Source organism: Alexandromys fortis, unplaced genomic scaffold, assembly GCF_014885135.2.
Source record: "Alexandromys fortis isolate MF-2015 unplaced genomic scaffold, M_Fortis_MF-2015_v1.1 scaffold_1, whole genome shotgun sequence".
Lineage (NCBI taxonomy): Eukaryota > Metazoa > Chordata > Mammalia > Rodentia > Cricetidae > Alexandromys > Alexandromys fortis.
In genome coordinates this window covers 40,898,444-40,917,529 of record NW_026067927.1, presented here as the reverse complement: position 1 = coordinate 40,917,529, position 19,086 = coordinate 40,898,444, and the positions used below count along the sequence as shown (strand labels likewise).

The following is a 19,086-nucleotide window of genomic DNA, read 5'->3' as shown; positions in this document are numbered from 1 at the left end:
AGATCAAAAACACTGATGGCAGCTTATGTCAGAGAAGATGTAGGGTAAGGGGACTACTCCTCCACTTCTGGTGGGAGTTCAAACTTGTATGGCCACCTTGGAAATCAGTATGGCAATTTCTCAAAAAATTGGGAATCAATCCACCTCAAAACCCAGCATCACCACTCTTGGGCATATACCCAAAAGATGCTCAATCATACAAGAACACTTTCTCAACTATGTTCATAGCAGCATTATTCATAATAGCCATAACCTTGAAACAATCTAGATGCCCCTAATCCAAAGAATAGATATGGAAAATGTGGTGTATTTATATAATGGGTTATTTACTCAGTGGTAAAAAATAAGGATATCATGAAATTTGCAGGCAAATGGAACTAGAAAAAAAATCATCCTGAGTGAGGTAACCCAGACCCAGAAAGACAAACATGGTATGCACTCACTCATAAGTGGATACTAGATGTAAAGCAAGGGATAACTAAATCAGAATCCCCAACTCCAGAGAAGACAGGTAACAAGGAGGATCCTAAGGGGAACGCACGGATTGCCCTGGGAAAAGGAAATAGATGAGATCTCCTGTGTAAATGGGGGTGGTGGTGGAGTGGGTAGAAGGAAGGGGAAGGGGGAGAACATGAGGGAACTGGATGGCCCAGTTGGGGGGAGGGATAGAGTGGGAAGAGTAATGAAAGAAATATCTTGATAGCGGGAACCATTATGGGGTTAGAAAGATACCTGGTACTAGGGAAATTCCCAGGAATCCACAAGGATGACCCCAGCTCAGACTCCTAGCAATAGTGGAAAAGGTGTCTGAACTGGCCTTCCCCTGTAATCAGATTGGTGAATACCTTAACTGTCATATTAGAGCCTTCATCCATTAACAGACGGAAGCAGATGCAGAGATCCACAACCAAGCACCAGGCCAAACTCTGGAGTCCAGTTGAAGAGAGGGAGGAGGGATTATATGAGCAAGGCAGGTCAAGATCATGATCAAGATAGCAATAGAGATAGCTGACCCAAGCTCGTGGGAATTCATGAACTTTAAACCAACAGCTGGGAAGCCTGCATGGAACCAAATTAGGCTCTCTGTACGTGGGTGACAGTGGTATGGCTTGGATTAGGATCTATCTCTAGTGTATGAGCTTTTTGGAGCTCACTCCCTATGGTGAATGCTTTGATCAGCCTTAATGAAGGGGGGAGGGGCTTGGCTCTGCCTCAACTTAATGTGTCAGGCTTTTTTGACTCCCCAGGGGAAGCCTTACCCTTTCAGAGGACTGGATTTGGTGGTGGTGGTGGTGGTGGGGGGGGGGGGGGGGGGGTTGCTGCAAATAGCAGGGGGTGGGGAAATTTTCGATGGTGTGTAGAATGCACAAAAATTGAAAAAAAACATACATGAGCATAGTACGTCCACACACCGAAGCCTTATCCTCTCTGAGGAGGAGATGTATGGGTGGGATGGAAAGTGGAAGGAGGGGGGGGGGGAGCAGGAGGTGAGGATGAAAGGAGAGAAGAGCAGGAGGAGCAGAGGGAACTGTGGTTGGTATATAAAATAAATAAAAATTACAAATTAAAAAAATAATTAAAAATAAAAACAAAAAGAAAATGTCATTTGTAAGTGAAGACTAATCTAAAAGAAACATTAAGAGGAAATAGATAATGACAAAAACCCAAACAAGTGCAGGGCGGTGGTGGCGCACGCCTTTAATCCCAGCACTCAGGAGGCAGAGGCAGGCGGATCTCTGTGAGTTCGAGACCAGCCTGGTCTACAAGAGCTAGTTCCAGGACAGGCTCCAAANAAAAAAAAAAAAAAAAAAAAAAAAAAACCCAAACAAGTGAACAGATAAAAATGATTTAAGAGATAATCAATTCTCAAGAGCAGTGACAAAGACGGAACATCTGAACAAGTAACTGATGGCAGCATGATGTTCCTAAAGAAAGACTGAGTGGAAACTACATTTGCACATGAGAATACTGACTCAGAATAAACACCACACACAGTCTGGTGAAACCACTGGACAGCAATGAAAAGAAAATAATATTGAAAATACTCAGCAAAATGTGAGCCAAGGACTTTATATCCAGCAAAACTAGCTTTCAGGGCACAAACCATTATCACATGAACTTCAGCAGAAAAAAAAAGTCCCTCTGCAACATGTCTTAAAAGATTTACTAGAAAAGAAGGTCCAGATGATGCATATGATTTAGAGACACTGACTCTTGGAGGACTGAAAGGGACCATGAAATTTCTAGTTACCTGTACACCACGAGGGAGTGAAACCAAAGGGGAAGAATATAGCCAAAGTCTCTGGCAGTTTAGACACAGTGTATCCACTGTAAAAGTGTAAAGAAATGGAACAGTTTATCAAAAACAAACAAACAAAAAACTTAAAAAATTAAAAATGTTTTGTTTTTGTGATGCTCTGCTTCTGGGATACACCTCCAACCTTCACTGTGGTACCATGCCAACGCATTCCTTCACTATTATGTAGTAGGAGACAAATAAGCAATTATGGGACATTATAACTAAATCAGTCTTTGTATGTGACCAGAATGATCAAGATGAAAGAAATAATATTCAAATATAATGGAGATGAGAGATAACTTTCTAATTAAGTACCACTATTAATATGGAAGTATAAATATAGTTCATGAGGTATATTCACCATCACATACAACTACATAAAATATGTGTGTGTACATTCATACACAAATGAGTATATGTATAATATACATATTAAGATATATAATTACAAATACAGTACATAAACTATAGATGCAAACGTACAAATAATATGACCACTGAACTACTACACAGGTAAATCACAGGTAATACAGAGGTCGGCGAACATGTCTGACTGCTGAGAAAACTGAGTAAATGCAGACTGACGGAAACTCTGTAAGTAAATTACATGGTAATGAAAGGATGGAGGAAGATTCCTGCAGATTACACAGACTACATAAGATGAAGTTGAACACGCTATCAGAGAAAACTTAACAATATACTAAGGAATTTACGAGTCAAAGTAACTGGTTCTATGGCACAGAGAAGCTGTGCTGAGGGTGGGCCACACGGAGGGGCTTCACAGGGAGAGAGCAAACTCTCCACCCTCCTGTAGGCGGCCTTTCCTTTACCTCCTTCATTATTTCTTCATTATCCTGAATTATTGCCTCAATGCAGCATCCTGACTTTAGAATTATTTTACAGCTGGCTGAATAATCTCTCTTAGAATATGACTGAAAAAGTTATTTAGAGAAATGTTTACCTAATATTTTATCCATTGAGTCACACATTTGCTCTTGACTGACTACTCTTTCATTTAAAAAGCTTGCTGGCTTCCTTGATATAAAAGTGTTGTTTTTCTTAGCCGGGCCAGGTAGCTTGGAGAACAAACTGATTTTATCTTTTAGTTCAGAGGAACTCCGACGCCTGACAGATACATTGTCATCAGAGGACGAGAAGTCGTCAATGACCTGGGAGCTACAGTCCCCATCTGCGTGCACTTGTTCTGCCTCCTTTGCTCTTCCGGGAGACTGATAAGGCTCCCTTTTGTTTTCCTTTTTTCTCTTAAACTTCAGGGAAGTAGTAGCTCTCTGCTTTCTTATTCTTGCCTTGGGGAACATGTCAATGTCATCAGATTCATCGCTAATATCATCTGTATCTTTTCTTTTCCTAACAAGTTTCAAGGTCATGTTCTCAGTACTCAAGGGTTTTGAAACGGGTCCATTTCCTTTGCCACTGTTCTGTCTACCAGCAACACAATGTCTTTTCACAGGGTTTTCTGCTTCAGAATCTTCAGATTCACCAAACAGCAGCTTAAAGCGTATACGGTTATTAGGGGCTTTCTGAGCTGGATACTGTGTGGGATAGATGACATCACTGTCTTCTGACTCTGTGTCATTTTGTCCCCTGACATGATGTCCATCTGTATTGTGATACTGTCTCTCATCATCAGATTGAGAAGAAACGTTCTGTTCTAAAGTCTTCTTACTTTTATCAAAACCACATTTTTCATTAGGATTTTGGATGTTCTCTGATTTCTGATGTTCTGAAGTACAAACAGAGTCTCGAGTTTTCTGACAAGCAGCCTGTTTGGCTTCTGCTGACAGGCATGTGGGCTGCTCATCAGAACTTTCATCACTGGAGGCAGCATTTCCATCGCCATCCTGGACCGACTTACAGTTGGCCTCAAACAATTTAGAGAATCCACACTGCAGCAAAGTGAGCTGCGCTGAGGAGCCTGCAGCTCTACTGGGGCCAGAGACTCTGTGTTCAGCCGTCTTTCCAAGGGAGCGGCCCACTGTCTCATCATCACTGAAGTCATTGTAGAGCTCACAAACCTCTGTGGATTCTTGACAGTCAGGGTCTCTAGGCTACATAAAAAAGCAGTCAGAAACATCAGAAAACATGAGGGAAGGGTGGTGTGCAATGGTGCATGTCTACAGCTAGAAAAGCAAAGGACTTGGGAAATAGGAGGATCAGGGGTTCAAGACCATCCTCTGTTGTGGGATTCTGATCCCTTTAGCCAATGGCTTTTGGGGATTCTGAGTCCTAGGGCGAGACTTGTCTGCAGATGTGACAATTTATAAGCTTAGGGAGAGGATCTCGCTTTCTCTTGCTCTCATGCTCTCCTGGGTGGCCAGAGCGGAGTAGGCAGCTTGCTCTTCATCCCTGAACAGACTGGATGAAGACAGCTGATCAGTGGTGGCATCTACATCCCTCAGTATCAGTGAGCGTTTACCCCTATTTTATACCTAAATAAATTCTTGAGAACCCTTAATATACTCTTGCAGCTTCTTATAACGATCCTCCACTTCACCAGGAATTCAAGGCCAGTCTTGACTATATGAAACCCTGTCTCAAGAACAAAATTTGCTACAAATTTAAATTCAGTTCCCTTTCCATGATAACCCAAGTTAAGGATAACCTTCAGTTCCCTAAAATTAAGGCTTAATTTGTTAATATTTTCAGAAAGTAATTTGATACTTCTGCCAATATTTTATATTTGTGTTTATCTACATTAAAAAAAAAAAATTGTCAGCCTGGGCCAGCAAGATGGCTCAGAGGGAGAGGCACCCGTGACCTAGCTTAACAACCCGAGCCTGATCCAACTTGGTAGAATACAAAATTTGTAAAGAAAAACAAGTCCCCTGAGTTCAAGGTCACTCAGTTCACATAAACTTAAATCTCAAAAGCAAACAAAACAAACAAAAACAAAAATAGCAACATAAAAATGTAGACAGAAGTTTCTGTCCTACCTGGTCCTGCAGCTGTTCAGTACCAAATAAACACACAGAGACGTCTATTAATTATAAACTGTTTCGCCTATTGCTCAGGCTTATTACTAACTAGCCCATACAACTTAAATTAACCCATAATTCTTATCTATGTTTAGCCATGTGGCTTGGTTTCTTACTCAGTAAGGCATTTTCATCTTGCTTCCTCTATATCTGGCTGGTGACTGTGTCTGTGCCTTTTCTCTTCCCAGAACTCTCCTAGTCTGGTTGCCATACCTATATTTCCTGCCCAGCTACTGGTCAATCAGCATTTTATTAAACCAATACGAGTGACCAATCTTTACAGTGTACACAAGAGCATTATCCCACAGAATAAAAATCTTCCGTATATTTCTTTTATCTTACACCTAACACGGCCTCTGGTAACAAGATAGGTTTCATGGCTATATGATGAGATCTTAAGATCACAGACTCAAACCAACACAATACTTGCTTTGATTTACTGAATGATTTTGATACTTGGGTTTAATCTTAGATGCACATTGATGGTCATTTCTCTATTTAACTTGTTCTTCAGTTTAAAAAAAAAAAAAGTCTGGCCAGGCAGTGGTAGCGCAGGCCTTTAATCCCAGCACACAGCAGGCAGAGGCAGGTGGATCTTTGTGAGTTCAAGGCCACAAGAACTAGTTCCAGGACAGGATCCAAAGCAAAACAGAGAAACCCTGTCTCGAAAAAAAAAAAAAAAAAAAAAACTCGAAAAAACAAAACAAACAAACAATATAATATAGTCTGGTGTGGTCACTTACAGAAGGTGTTTAATTTGGGACTGCTCCTGGACTTGTTTATATGAATATTGAGCACCTTAAATAATTAATTTCATTCATCATCCTATGACTTTATGCCTGAGATTTTAGAAAACTTTCTATTTTTTGTGTACTGAGAAATGAAGGAAGAAGTAGAAGAAAAGACTGTCACAGGCCATGTCTTCTGGTTACTCACTGTTTCTAGTTCCTGTGCTGAAAGTCCCCCTTTCAACCACGTCGTGGCTGTCATGATGCCAGCTTCCACTTGGCCTTCTCTCTATAATGTCCACAAGGGAGAATATAAACAGCTATAAATACAGAGTGAAACAACCAGAAAGGTAACAGCAAAGGCAGGCTAAGTCTAAGAGGCTTTGCATCCTAAGAAGAAACTCATACAGTTTCACAAATAGACCACTAGTGGCTGTGTCCAGCTCCACTGCAAGCACTGCTGGGAAGCACAAGTGTCCCATCTGCCCAGGACTCCGCCCATCACAGCTGCTCTTTCATGTGTGAAGGCGGAGCACAGGGCACCGCCATCCAAGCATCACCAAGCTCTAGTCGTATCAGCAGTGCATTCCCTAGCATATCTACTACAGAACGTCACTGGGCTGCTCAGCTCCTCGGAGTCAGTCCACAGGTCTTCTAGCTTTCCCAGTGCTCACCCTGAACCACTACTCAAGTGTTACACTTAACACCCACAGTACATATGTCCACCTGTGTAAATGCCCTCCATCTCATCTCCATCAGGACAGAAATTGCTCAAAGACAGGGATTAATTTTTCTTGAACTTTATTTATGATGCTTACTAAATGAAATACAGTTAAGAATTTTACTACAAAGTCCCAGCAGCCTGGAGTTCTTGTTGGCTGTTTCCTCATCTATGTAAGAAGGAGATGGAAAAGGATGATATTCCAGGGCTTTATCATATCTACACTAATATCAGTTGAGAAAAAGGACAATATTCTCAGTGTTCTGGTAAATTAACGAACTTAAGGAATTTTTAAAGCCATGTAAGTGTCTCATTTGAAGAATAAGAAACATCTGTATGCTGAGCAGGAACATAGCTAAGAGTCTGAAATATTGGTGTGGAATTTTTATTGGGAACAGAAAACAAAAATCTCTAAGAGACAAGAGAGTACATCTCAGGGAGTATTTTGTAACTTCTAATCAAAACATGTTTTACAGTTTTGTTTATTTAGGAAAATCTTAATTTTTTAGCTCTCAATTTCAACAACCATTTTCAGAATAATAAACTCTTAAATTTGTCTGTCTGAAATGGCCGTGGAGGCCGTACTATCTCACGCGTGGATGGAATACATGGATGTGTATTATCTATAAATTTGTCTGTCTGAAATGGCCGTGGAGGCCGCACTATCTCACGCGTGGATGGAACACATGGATGTGTATTATCTATCAGCATCCACGAGAAAGCCTTGGCTTTGAGGTACAATTCAGTTCCCGTTTCTTTAAAAGTAAACATACTAAACAGGCATTTATGCTAAGGAAAACAAAAAATTTCTCTGACAAGGAGACACCAATTGTATTTTGAAAATTCCCAAATGATAAAACTGTACTGAAATCATCACTGAAGAGGTCACAGAACAGCTCCATACCTCCAGGATGTCTCTCGTAAGACATGACCCTTGGGACCTTAGTTTGAAGAGGTTGTGGACACCAAAGAGCTCTCCTCGATGTTCTTTTGACCCCTGTACTGCTTCAAAGTATCGCTTGGCATTTTCACTTCCAACCACCACACAGTGAAGTTGCTAGAACAGAAAAATAAAAGATATTTCGGAAATGTTTGCTCCAGCAGTATGTCAGAGTTTCCTGGCACTCCCTGCATACACACAGTTTTAGTTTGGTTGGCTGAATTGCAGTAAGGAGGAGATTTTGTTTCAATTTCCCTGCAGATGTTGCCATTATGGTGAAATAATAATCTGGCCACCTTGCTGAAGCAGGCATTTTATATTTCCTATTTTATCTGTTTTTTAAATACTGAGTCAAGATTATATTATTATAAATGTTTTATTATAAATGTTTAATAATGAAATCTGACATCTGAATACATTTTTCTTTTTTAAAATTACTACATTAAAAAGTATATTTAAGTCAAGTAAGCCTTTGCCTACCATAAGTGGCTTTTGCTCTGATGTTTATTATAGTAACACAAAGCAAACTAAAACAGCAAAATAGAATGAAGATTTTAACATTGCTATTAGTCAAATATATAGTTAATGCCTTATCCTCCAGAAGAACCTATTTCTATGAAGATTTTTTAAAATTCTTATAATTTTTGATACTTTCATGTCAAATATTTCTTATAATATAAAAAACTAATTATTAGCAGAATTGTTATATCACTTATGTTACAATCTAAAGTAACTATACAATAAACATGCTGATGCCAAGCTAACTGCAGATTTACCAACCACAATATTTCATTGACAACAACCATGAAAATCCTAGAAACACCACCGTCAAGAGTTTTGAGAACCCCAACAATGGAGTAATTTAGGATATATGTGGATATATATTATTTTAGCATCACCATATGGATACTCTCTATTTGCTAACTATTTCATAATGTAATGTAATGTGTGTAAAATCTAAACATGACCTTTGAGGAAATACACATAGATGATAAGTCTGTGAGTTTCAAATGGCCCAGAGAAAGAAGAAAGGTAATAGCTCCAACAAGGAGAAGGCAAACATGGAAAATGTTATCAAACGGGAACTGGGGCAAGTTCGGAGTTTTTTGAGCTGCTCAGTCAATTCAATTCTTCTGTAAGTTTTTCTAAATAAATCGTATATATAGGTATACCTATGTACAACATACAAATAAGACAAATCACAAAATGCCGAACTTGATTGTATATGATGCTCCAAATTTGAAAGAACACAGGTGCTGTGTAAATATTATTTTAAACCACAGACTATCTGATCCCTGCATGGACGCACAGCAAATCCCATCCCAGTCCTCCTTAAACAAGAGCTCTCCCTTAGATCTTTCTGGATGTCCCTGCAGTGCAGTGCAGCTACAGAGAAAGAGTTTCGTGTATAAACATAGCTTTTGATATGAAATAATATGGTTCCAGGTACTAAGATTTGCTAACCACAATCCAGCTCTGTTGTGCTCTTCATTTTTTTTCTTCACCTGGTCACTCTGCGTTTCAATCCACACTCACTTCGGCCTACTCCATTGCTGTTCGAAGTAGAGCAGAGATTGTCTAAGTTTTTAGCTTGGGTGATGAGAGTGACTTTTTTGTGTAATCAGCAAAATGTTTGCGTTGTCTTACTTGTTTGTTTCCAGGATCACTACCTGTTGTTCTCACTTGGGAACAGACAACTCTTGGCTACACAGTGCACAGATGAAAATACACATTAAGCCACCTTATTACACATGATGCTCCAGAGAGTTTCCAGGAATTCTTTTTTGGGGTAGTGACTGTCTAACTTTTCTGGTGTTCTTCTTCTGGCTGAGTTTCACTGAGTTTTTCTTTTCTGTCTTTAAGGATCCTTAAACAATTTCTGGGCCCTGAGTAACCTTCTGTGTTTCAACATATTTACAGCTTTTTTTGTTCTTAGTTTTTTTTTTATTCTTTTCTCAAAGAATGTGAGGCTCAATGTATGTATGCCTGATATGCATCCTTGTTTCAAATTCCAAACTATCTTTAAACCATGTGTTCTACCTTTTCCTTATATGATCGCTACCTTATCTTTGTATGTATCATACAAAGTTCTAAACACTTAAATTACAGTTTCCTGAAATTTTTCTATTATATATTATTTTACAGTATATAATATGCCGTTTTAGATAAAACTAAAAGTGCATATAATAATAGGTTGAAAACCACTTACATGGTTAAGAAAACATTACTGATGACCAGTTTAAGATAGAACTCAAAACTACAGGTCCTAAGAAATAGCCTATTTTTTTCAAAAGTGGTTCAATTAGAAAAAACTTCTCTCAAGTAGTTCCAAACTATTTCCTTTAGAGCTAAATGATTTAAGAAAATACACAAACTGCTGCGCATGGTCCTATTTTTAGAATGAAGAAGTTAGCATGAGTTTTAAGACTGAATCATTTTTAGGTTAACTACCACCACATGTGAAAGATGTTTGTTCTTAAATAGATGCCAGTCAAATATACAGGGAGCAATTCAAATTTAATACTTGTAATTAAACTTGAGCCTCAGTTCAGAGCTTCTCAAATGAGCAATCCTAAATGAAGAAATGTTTATTTATACGTATGAAGAGAACAGAAATTAATATCCTACACATATTAAAGAGCCAATGAGATTTCAGACGAACACTCGAGCACCAAGCAGTAGCAGCGGAAGCTCTAGCTACACAATCTCATCTCCTGGGCATCTCTGCAGCCAGTTTCCTATGGTGTCTCTGTATCTCCATCTTTTTCATGTCTCAGCACATACAGAAGAACCCATGAATATCAACCTACAGTAAAAAGAGGAGGTCCCTTAAGGCTTGAAGGTGGCTCAGGAATTCCTGCTGTGAGTTGTGCACCGGAAACTCACCTATAGTACACATATCACACCCTGGCTCACTGTATAACTTAAATCGTGGTCAGTGTACTCGCTGAGTCCTGGCATTCCGGGGAGCAAGTTAAAAATGCAGAGTCACCTGGGCAGTAGTGGTGCATGCCTTAAATCCTAGCACTCAGGAGGAAGCAAACAAAATGCAGAGTCTCTGGGCTGTACCTCAGACCTACTTAATCAGAACCTGAATGTCAACAAATCCCTAGGTGATTAAAGTGCACATTACGGTTTAAGAGATATTGCTTTAAGAAGCTTTCAGGAGTAAAATCCAATGAACTTAACAATTACTCTATTTTGTGCACGTGTATGGGAAGAGTATATTTTATAATCTTAGTAAATTACACACTAGAGTAAAAAATTCAAAAGTTCTTTATACAAATTTGTTCCTAATTTCTGAAAATAGACCCATGTTGACTTCTAACTTAGAATGAGGTATATTCTCACCTGTTTGTAAACCTGCCGTAAGTACATGATCTCCTCCACAGTCCCCAAGGATATCAGCCTGAGCACTTTGACATCTCTACACTGCCCGATCCTGTATGCTCTGGAAATTAAAACCAGGATGTCAGCTGAAACAACCCGAAGTTTAAGAAGCAGCTTCTATGCGTAGTCGTGGACGATCACAACATTTTTAATACCTTGTGCTTAGGTTATGTGGTGTTATTTAGTAATAAACCAAATATATCTAGTCATATAAAAGATCAGTTGCTGAGAATACTTTAGAAAAGGTATATAAAATGTTCTGTTACAAATATCATCGTCCATTGCCCCAAACTTCTTTTCTAAATTTACTTTTTTCTTTTAGGGGACCTCCTTATGGATTCCTCCAAATGCAGACTGATCCATAGTGGCAAAAGCAAGATTAATGTCTGCCTGGGAACAAAGGGCTGTAAGGGGCAGGAAGGACAAACTACAAAAGGTACAAAGAAACCTGTGGGGGAAGGGATACATTCATTATCTTGATTATGGTGATGGTGTACGCAATCATCACCACTCACCACCTGTATACATTAAGTTCGTCAAGTTTACTATATGCAAATATGGCAATTACACTTTAATAAAATGATCTAAAATAAAAACAATAAAAAGTACCCCTCCCCCAAAGAATAAAAACGAAAATAAAAATAAATTTTGTTAAAAATAGTTGAAAATTCTCGGATGCAGGTTTAAGAACTGACATATATCTTCTGGGTCTGAGTCAATCACTCGGTTACCTAAACCCCCAGGTTGTCAGGTTGTGATACAGACCCTGATACCAACCACACTTCATACTGATTCGCCACAGTGGTTACCAGTCTGCTCCCTCTGGTTCTCAAACAGGCTCTATTGACGCTCTGAACAGTCATATTCCTCAACACTTGTGGAGTTCCTGATGCAAATGGACAAGACTTAACTATTTACATTATTAACTATTAATTATTAACTATTTATAATACTTGAAAAATGTTATAACTTGGGGAAAATTTATTTTGAACTTGAGAGATCACTGTCAATACTATTAATATTTGGTATTCTCTCATAAAGACTTTTGGGTACTGCAAACCTTGTTTCTGCAGAAGGGAATAAAGGGGCTGTAAAAAAAAAAAAACAAACAGAAAAGGATCCAAGAAAATATCAAATCTCTCCCTTCCTCGTGTGTGTGTGTGTGTGTGTGTGTGTGTAGCCCACTGTTTTGTGTTCTGTGTTAGAATGCTTGTCTTTTAATCTCCACGGGTAAAACTTGAATACATGTACTTATGCTTCATCAAGTTCTTGGTCCATCAAACAGGGTCTTACAAATGATGAGTCTTCTACTATATAGAGACAAATATAAAGGAACTACTTTACAACACACAGGTCAATGTCTTGATTTCTCTTTGTTCTAGAGACTCAGTGGAAGGAGATGGTTGGGGAGAGAAATGCACTGTGTTATGAGGGAGGTGGAACAGTTAAGTCATAGGATATAGATGAAAAAGTACAAAATTAGGACCTAGGGTGGTAACTCAGTAAAGTACTTGCCATTAGTTGCTAGTAAGCCTTTCTGATTTTTATTTATTATTATTATTATTATTATTATTATTGTTGTTGTTGTTAGACAAGCTCTCCTACGTAGCTCTGGCTGGCCTGGATCTTGCTATAGAGACCAGGCTAGCCTTCACCTCCACAGTGCTGGGACTACAAGTGTGTGCTACCATACCAGGCACCTTTCCGCCTCTTAAACTCTTCTGCCTTGTCCTCTCCCACCATTCTTTTAATTAATAACTTAAATTATATCATGCTAATAATGATAATTTTCTATAACTTTCTCTTATTGCTCTTTTGTTTGCTTGCTTGTTTTCTAAGTTATACTGTGTTTTTCATTCACTTTCAGTCTTTTCTAAGGAATTAATTTAAAATTCGGGGTTGGAGAGATGACTCAGTGATTGACTCCTGGTAGCCACTGAACTGGAATACAATCACCTGTAACTCCCAATTCTAGGGGACCCAAAGTCCCCTTCTAGCCTCAGTGGATACTACCTGCACAGAGTGCACATACAGGCAAACAATACACATAAAATAAAACTTTAAAGAAGAAATTAAAATTATAAACTAATGAGAACTTAGTGATCTACAGTGGTTTCACTAGTACTTATTTCTAAAAAACAAACGAACAAACCACATCTGCTCTTTTGATTTTTCTTTCATGATAAAATACATGCTACATAAACTTAATCATTTGAGCATACAGCTGAAATATAAAAAAGAGATCCAGTGCTTTGGGACCAATATCATGTATACTATGCAAACCTTCCTCATTTCAAACTGAAATTTCTTATCCACCAAACAGCAATTCCTTAGTCTCTGCCCCCCACCCTCGGTACCCAATTTTCTCAGTCAGGATATATAGCTATAAATTTCTCTCTTATTCACTGTATCCAATAAGGTGTGGAATGATGTTTTCATTCACTTCAAAGACATGTTAAATTTCTTCTGCCACTTCTTTGACCAGTTAGGGGTTTTGGGCAGGTTGTTTTATTTCCAGATAATTGTGAATATTTGAGTTTTTCCTTCTACTGCAAATGAAAAATAAAATACTAAACAATTTAAGTATTTTTAAACATGTTAAGGCTTTTTTACAGGTTAGAATATGGGCTATTCTAGAGAATGTTGTATGTTTATTTGAGAGAAACACACTTTGTTGATGCTTTGTTGGAAGAAGCATCTGTCACGTCTGATTTGTCTCCAATGTTGTTCAAGTGTTCTCTTTACGTCTGCTGTGAAGTTCTCTATCTGGAGCTGGAGGGGTTGGAGCTCGATGTTTGTTTGTAACTGTTATAACTTGTTGGCATACTGACTTTTAAAAATCATTGCACAATGTCCCTCTTTTATTCTTATAACAGGTTTTACTTAAAAGTCTATTTTTTATTCTATTAACACAATACCTCTGCTCTTTTTTGGTTAATATTTTCATGAAATATCTTTTTGCAGCCTTTGATTTCCAGCTTACACATATCCTCGAATGCACACCGAGGCTTATAGAAACCATGTAGTCAGATACTCCCATCCTCCCCCATATTCCTTTCTAATCTGTTCTGAGATCTATGTCTTTTGATCTGGGAGCTGAATCTGCCTATGGTCAAATAAAAAAAACAAAGGAGGTCTTGCTTTTGCTAGTTTGTTGAGATAGGGCCTTTCCCTAGCTGTTCTCAACTCACTACGTAGACCAGGCTGGCCTCAAACTCACAGAAATCTGTCTGCCTCAGCCTCCAGAGTACTTGGATTAAAGACTTGTACCACTACGCTCAGCTGCCTGTGCTGTGTTTAACTGTTTTGTCAGATTTCCTCCACTACTGATTTTCCTTTGTGGGTTTTTTTGTTTTGTTTTGAGACAGGGTTTCTTTGTAGCTTTGGAGCATGTCCTGGAACTAACTCTTGTATTCCTTTGTATTTTTAACTGATCTCTCTCTCTCTCTCTCTCTCTCTCTCTCTCTCTCTCTCTCTCTCTCTCTTTTTAGTGATACACTGATTCCTTTTCTCTCTGTTGTTTCTATATATATGACACATATACATAAATGCATATACATAAATAAAAAATATATAAAAACATATATTACAAATGCACAGATGGATTCATATGCATTTTCCTTTTGAATCCTATTGGAAACAAACATTTAAATTCTATTGATATTTGTATTTGTCCATGGATTTACTTAGACTGATGGACTTTCATAAAGCTTCCAGTTACTGTCTGCTGTCTTTCCATTTTTACTTTATACATATTTACTACTTTAAACACGCTAGCACACTGCTTTCTGGCTGCCAGGTCTGTGCTGAGACAATCACTGATGAGCCTGTGGAGATCAGTTCCACATATCCTACAGTTTTATCCTGCCACTTTTAGGACTTTGGCTTTGTTTTTATCTACTGACAGCCTGAAAAAGTCTTGGTGCAAGTCTCTTTGGGATCATCTCAACATGGAATTTTTTCTTTCCTGTATTTTCCTTCAAACTCAGGAAGCTTTTCAATTATTATTTCTTTTTTTTTTCCTCTGCTGAGAATTCCATAATGTGCAAAGAGGTCTATTAGATGAGGAGGAAGGAGAAAAGAGAAGAAAAGTAAAGGAAAATATGTCTCTTTGGTGAGATTTATTTTTCCTTCTTTTTAAAAGATTCTTTCTCAGGCTTAGTATCTTAAAGTACCATGGCTCCATGCTCACAGGTTCTTTTACTTCATCCTGTTTAAGTCAGGGTTGAGTCTAGTGAAGCTTTTAATTCTAGAACTGGATGGCAGGTTCAGAGTATTTGTACTTTTGTTCTCATAATGTTTATTTCTGCTGATATTCTTTCTCATTTTGCCCACCAGTATTTTCTAGGATTCTGTGTATTTTTTCAGTTTTTAGAGAATTTAAGATGGTTACTTTAAAGTCTGTCTTATATGTTCACTGTCTATCTTTAAGGAAAGTGTCTGGAGACTGGTTTTGCTATTACTTTGAATAGATCGTATGTTCCTGTATATAACTTCAGAAGCAGAATGTGTGGAGGATGAGGGCTAGTCACCTGTGCTTTCAAACAGTAGTGAGGGATCACCCATGACTCGTTCTTATAATTGTTGCCCTTAATTTTTTCTAGTATTTAAAAATATCATTGTTAAAATTTTTGAGAACTGATCAGGATATTGTTTCCTGAAAGCAAAGAAAAATTCTAAGAGTTCCTTCTTCTTGAATAATCCTGACACTTCTCTAAAATTACATGGAGTTTCAATTCTTACCTACTGATATTTTTATATCATCCTTTAGTATTTAGGAGAATTTTTCCTTTATAATTGTATGAAGCCTCTTGGCCACACTGTCAGTAAGTTTTAGCACCAACAATTACATAGGACCTTCTTCGGCCATCACTGTCCTGTCAGTCGGTCTGAGCACTGCTCTTGGCCTACAGCAGTTCATTCCTGAGCTCTCGGGTGTCAGGCTGCTTTTAATCTTGTCTTACACATTAATGAGTCAGTCACTGATCACAACCACAAGTCAAAGTAGTTTTCTTTCTCATAAGGTCATAGCTATAGTCACAGACAAAAAGTCTGACCTGCAGAGATGAAGCTGATTCCCATTTATGGTTAACTTGATTTTTCTTTTGGGTTTTGTTTTTATAAATCCTCTTATTTCTTACTCTGGGGTATTTTAGTCCTCTTTATCTTCAGAATTAGAAATATAACAAAGATATAGATTTCATCTCCCTCTTGGCCATTATTTGCACTAAGTGCTTGGCAGCCCTTCAAAATTAACAATGTTCTTCAGATATATTGTTAATTCCCTCCCATCCTTCAGTCTTCTATTTTTATTTCTGGAACAAACAGATGATTTTTTCTGGTGGGGGGGATGCTTTCCTCTCTCTGTACTCATATTCTACATCTATTTGACTGCACTTTGATTTAAAATGCACATCCTTTAGACCACATCGCTCTCTCTACTTTATTATTCAGATCTGCTGATGAGTTTGATCTCAGCAAAAGCTGTAATTTCTAATAACATTTCTTGCTCACTACATACGTATTCTTCTTACTGAGCTGTATTATGTTTGTCTCACCCTTATTTTAGTTCCTTCAATGCCTGTTTTTCCCTGTGGCTCTTTTCTCTCACGCTGCTACTTTTATGGAAATGTCTCATAATTCTTAATTTCTCTTTTGTAATTAAAATAAAAAGGCACGTGAATTAAAGTGGAAAGATGGTCTAGTTCCCTGTGTAGGCAATAGGTTTATTCAATTACTTCTTGTATTGTGTAGTATGAAGACCTGGGATTCTTGTCTGGCTCCACTTAGTGACCTAAATCTCAGTTTTCTACCTGTGAAACCGTCCTTTAAGGAACTCACCGTAGACCACGCCTGTGTATGAAGTTCACAGAGGAAGCTGCCTCAGTCTCATGTTGCTCTATGAGGTCGCAAGAGCAACACCCTCGTCTGCTTCCACCCCCTACGAGGTGTCTGTCACTCAGGCTGGCAGTGTTCTCTCTAAGTCTCTCTCTGGAGTTTCCGCAGAAGTTCTGGACCAGCAATGAACTGTCCTAGTTCCTGCTGGTATTATGGTCTTATTCACATGAGCAGGATTTGGAGGTGGAAAACAAATGGCTACGAGCAGCCTGCCATCTGAATTTAGAGGTTTGGGGTCATGTTTTAATACAAATTTTTACAAGGTACCTACCTTTTCTAACTGTAAGCAATCTCTAAAGTCCCGGAGTGATTTAAATGACAAGCACTCACAGGTCATTTACATTTTGTCAGTATAATACCTGTCAATGGCTTGAAGATCATTGGCTGGATTCCAAGTTGGATCAAATAATATAACAACATTGGCACCAACAAAATTGAGACCTAGTCCACCAGCCCTGCAAAGAAAATGAAACAACACATTAAAAAGCATAAACCCCTGAGAGGGATGGCAGCGCACACTGTGATCTCGGCACTCCGGAGGCAGAAGCAGGAATCAAAAGTTTCAGGTCAGTTTAGCTCTAACATAAGGACAGGCCTATCAGATGAGAATGAATACACCAACGTTGATTCCCAGGAATTCCTGGACAGTGTTGGTGCCCTAGGGTCAGTACCATCGGACTCTTTGCTCAGAACTGGGCACTGCGTCCTTCTCTGCCTTATCCCAGCTGGAGCTGCTCCTGAGATTCCAGAGAGACTTGAACCTGGGGACAAAGGTAGGACAACAATACAATCCCAGCATGGAGAAGCTGGGGTAAACGTGGAGAGACTCAAATGCACAGCAAGGAGAGGTCACATGTGCGTTTGCGCACGCTACATGTCTAATATGTGCATCTGAGCATACTGCATGTCTAATAACTGCTCTAAAAGCTAGTTAGTGTTTTAGGAGTTAAACAGTGATAGCCCCAACAAAGTAAAAGACAGGAGTTAACAGATACAGATGGGGGCAAAGGTCAAAGAAGGAGTGGCTTATGCAGAGAATTATTTTTGAACTCGGTCACACAGAACTTCTGCCTTGGTCAGGACAGTAATAAAAGACACAGGGAAACCACACAAGTGGAGGACATCTGTTCTCCAAAGAAGTTCCACCAGGAAATCAAAATAAAAAACTATAAAATATGTGAAGAAATCATGTACCAGAAGCAAGAGCCTGAGGAAACAGCCTGATGATTAGCAACCCCAAGTACAAAACTGAATACGGTTAAAAAAAAAAAAAAAAAAAGATTTTAGGGACTGGATGTACTGGTGCATGCTTTTAACCTCAGTATGTGGGAGGCAGAAGCAGGTTCAAGATCAACCTGGTTCACATCAGGCCAGACGGGGCTACAGAATGAGACCCCAGTCTTAAAAAAAAAAAATTAGGATCAGCAAGATAGATCATAAGCCTTGCCTAACCACAATAAATAAATTTTAAAAATAATTTCAAAAATTTTAATAATGTGATGAAGAATTAAAACACTAAAAAACACAGGGAACAAAATGCAAATAAAATGATAAGATGGGTTTGTAAAGCTCTAATAGGATTCCTAAAAATAAACATTTTCCTTTAGACATTAGGAATGCAGTGCATTGGGTACGTAGGGATTGTTCAGTTACAGTGAGACCAGAGCCGTCAGCTGTTCTCAGAAAACAACCTCTGTTCAGTGTCACAGAACTTAAGAAAGGAAGGCAGGATTTACATCACTAAGTACTGCTTTCAATGTAAGGACTTAGGTGAGGGATGTTCGATATCATCCACAGCAAATGAGTTCAAAGCTTCTCCGCTATTCTCAGCTGCAAGAATCCAGTCACACCACAGCAGCTTGACTCTGCACCTCAGTACTCAGCCTGAGTTCCACATGTGTGGCTCACATTTGATTTCTAAAGGTTCTCTGATATGGGTTCCCCTCTGCATGCTGTGAATACCATTGCTGCTTTAGACCAGTGGTTTAACACAGTAAAGCCAGGCGGGAAAGACAAGCAGAGATGTAGAGAGGAAGGAGGCAGAGTCGGTGAGAAGCCTGCAGGAGACAGATGCACCACACCCTTGCTGGTAAGCCACAGTGACATGGCAATAC

At 38.8% G+C, this 19,086-nt stretch overlaps 1 protein-coding gene across 6 annotated transcripts in view; it reads right to left on the bottom strand.

Annotated features, from left to right (window-relative positions):
• The window catches only part of Ercc6l2 (ERCC excision repair 6 like 2), a 75,206-nt gene that overhangs the window by 27,920 nt on the left and 28,200 nt on the right, over positions 1-19,086 (bottom strand). For 4 of the 6 annotated variants that reach the window (XM_050143888.1, XM_050143887.1, XM_050143886.1 and 1 more), the window contains exons 12-16: positions 17,332-17,427; positions 11,036-11,135; positions 7,649-7,801; positions 6,232-6,312; positions 3,261-4,368 (exon numbers count right to left, since the gene is read on the bottom strand). In XM_050143888.1, coding sequence (XP_049999845.1) covers positions 3,261-4,368; positions 6,232-6,312; positions 7,649-7,801; positions 11,036-11,135; positions 17,332-17,427 — 1,538 coding nt within the window. Of the gene's footprint in view, positions 1-3,260; positions 4,369-4,401; positions 4,676-6,231; positions 6,313-7,648; positions 7,802-11,035; positions 11,136-17,331; positions 17,428-19,086 lie in introns of those variants that run through there. The other 2 variants (XM_050143891.1, XM_050143890.1) reach the window with 2 other exon arrangements.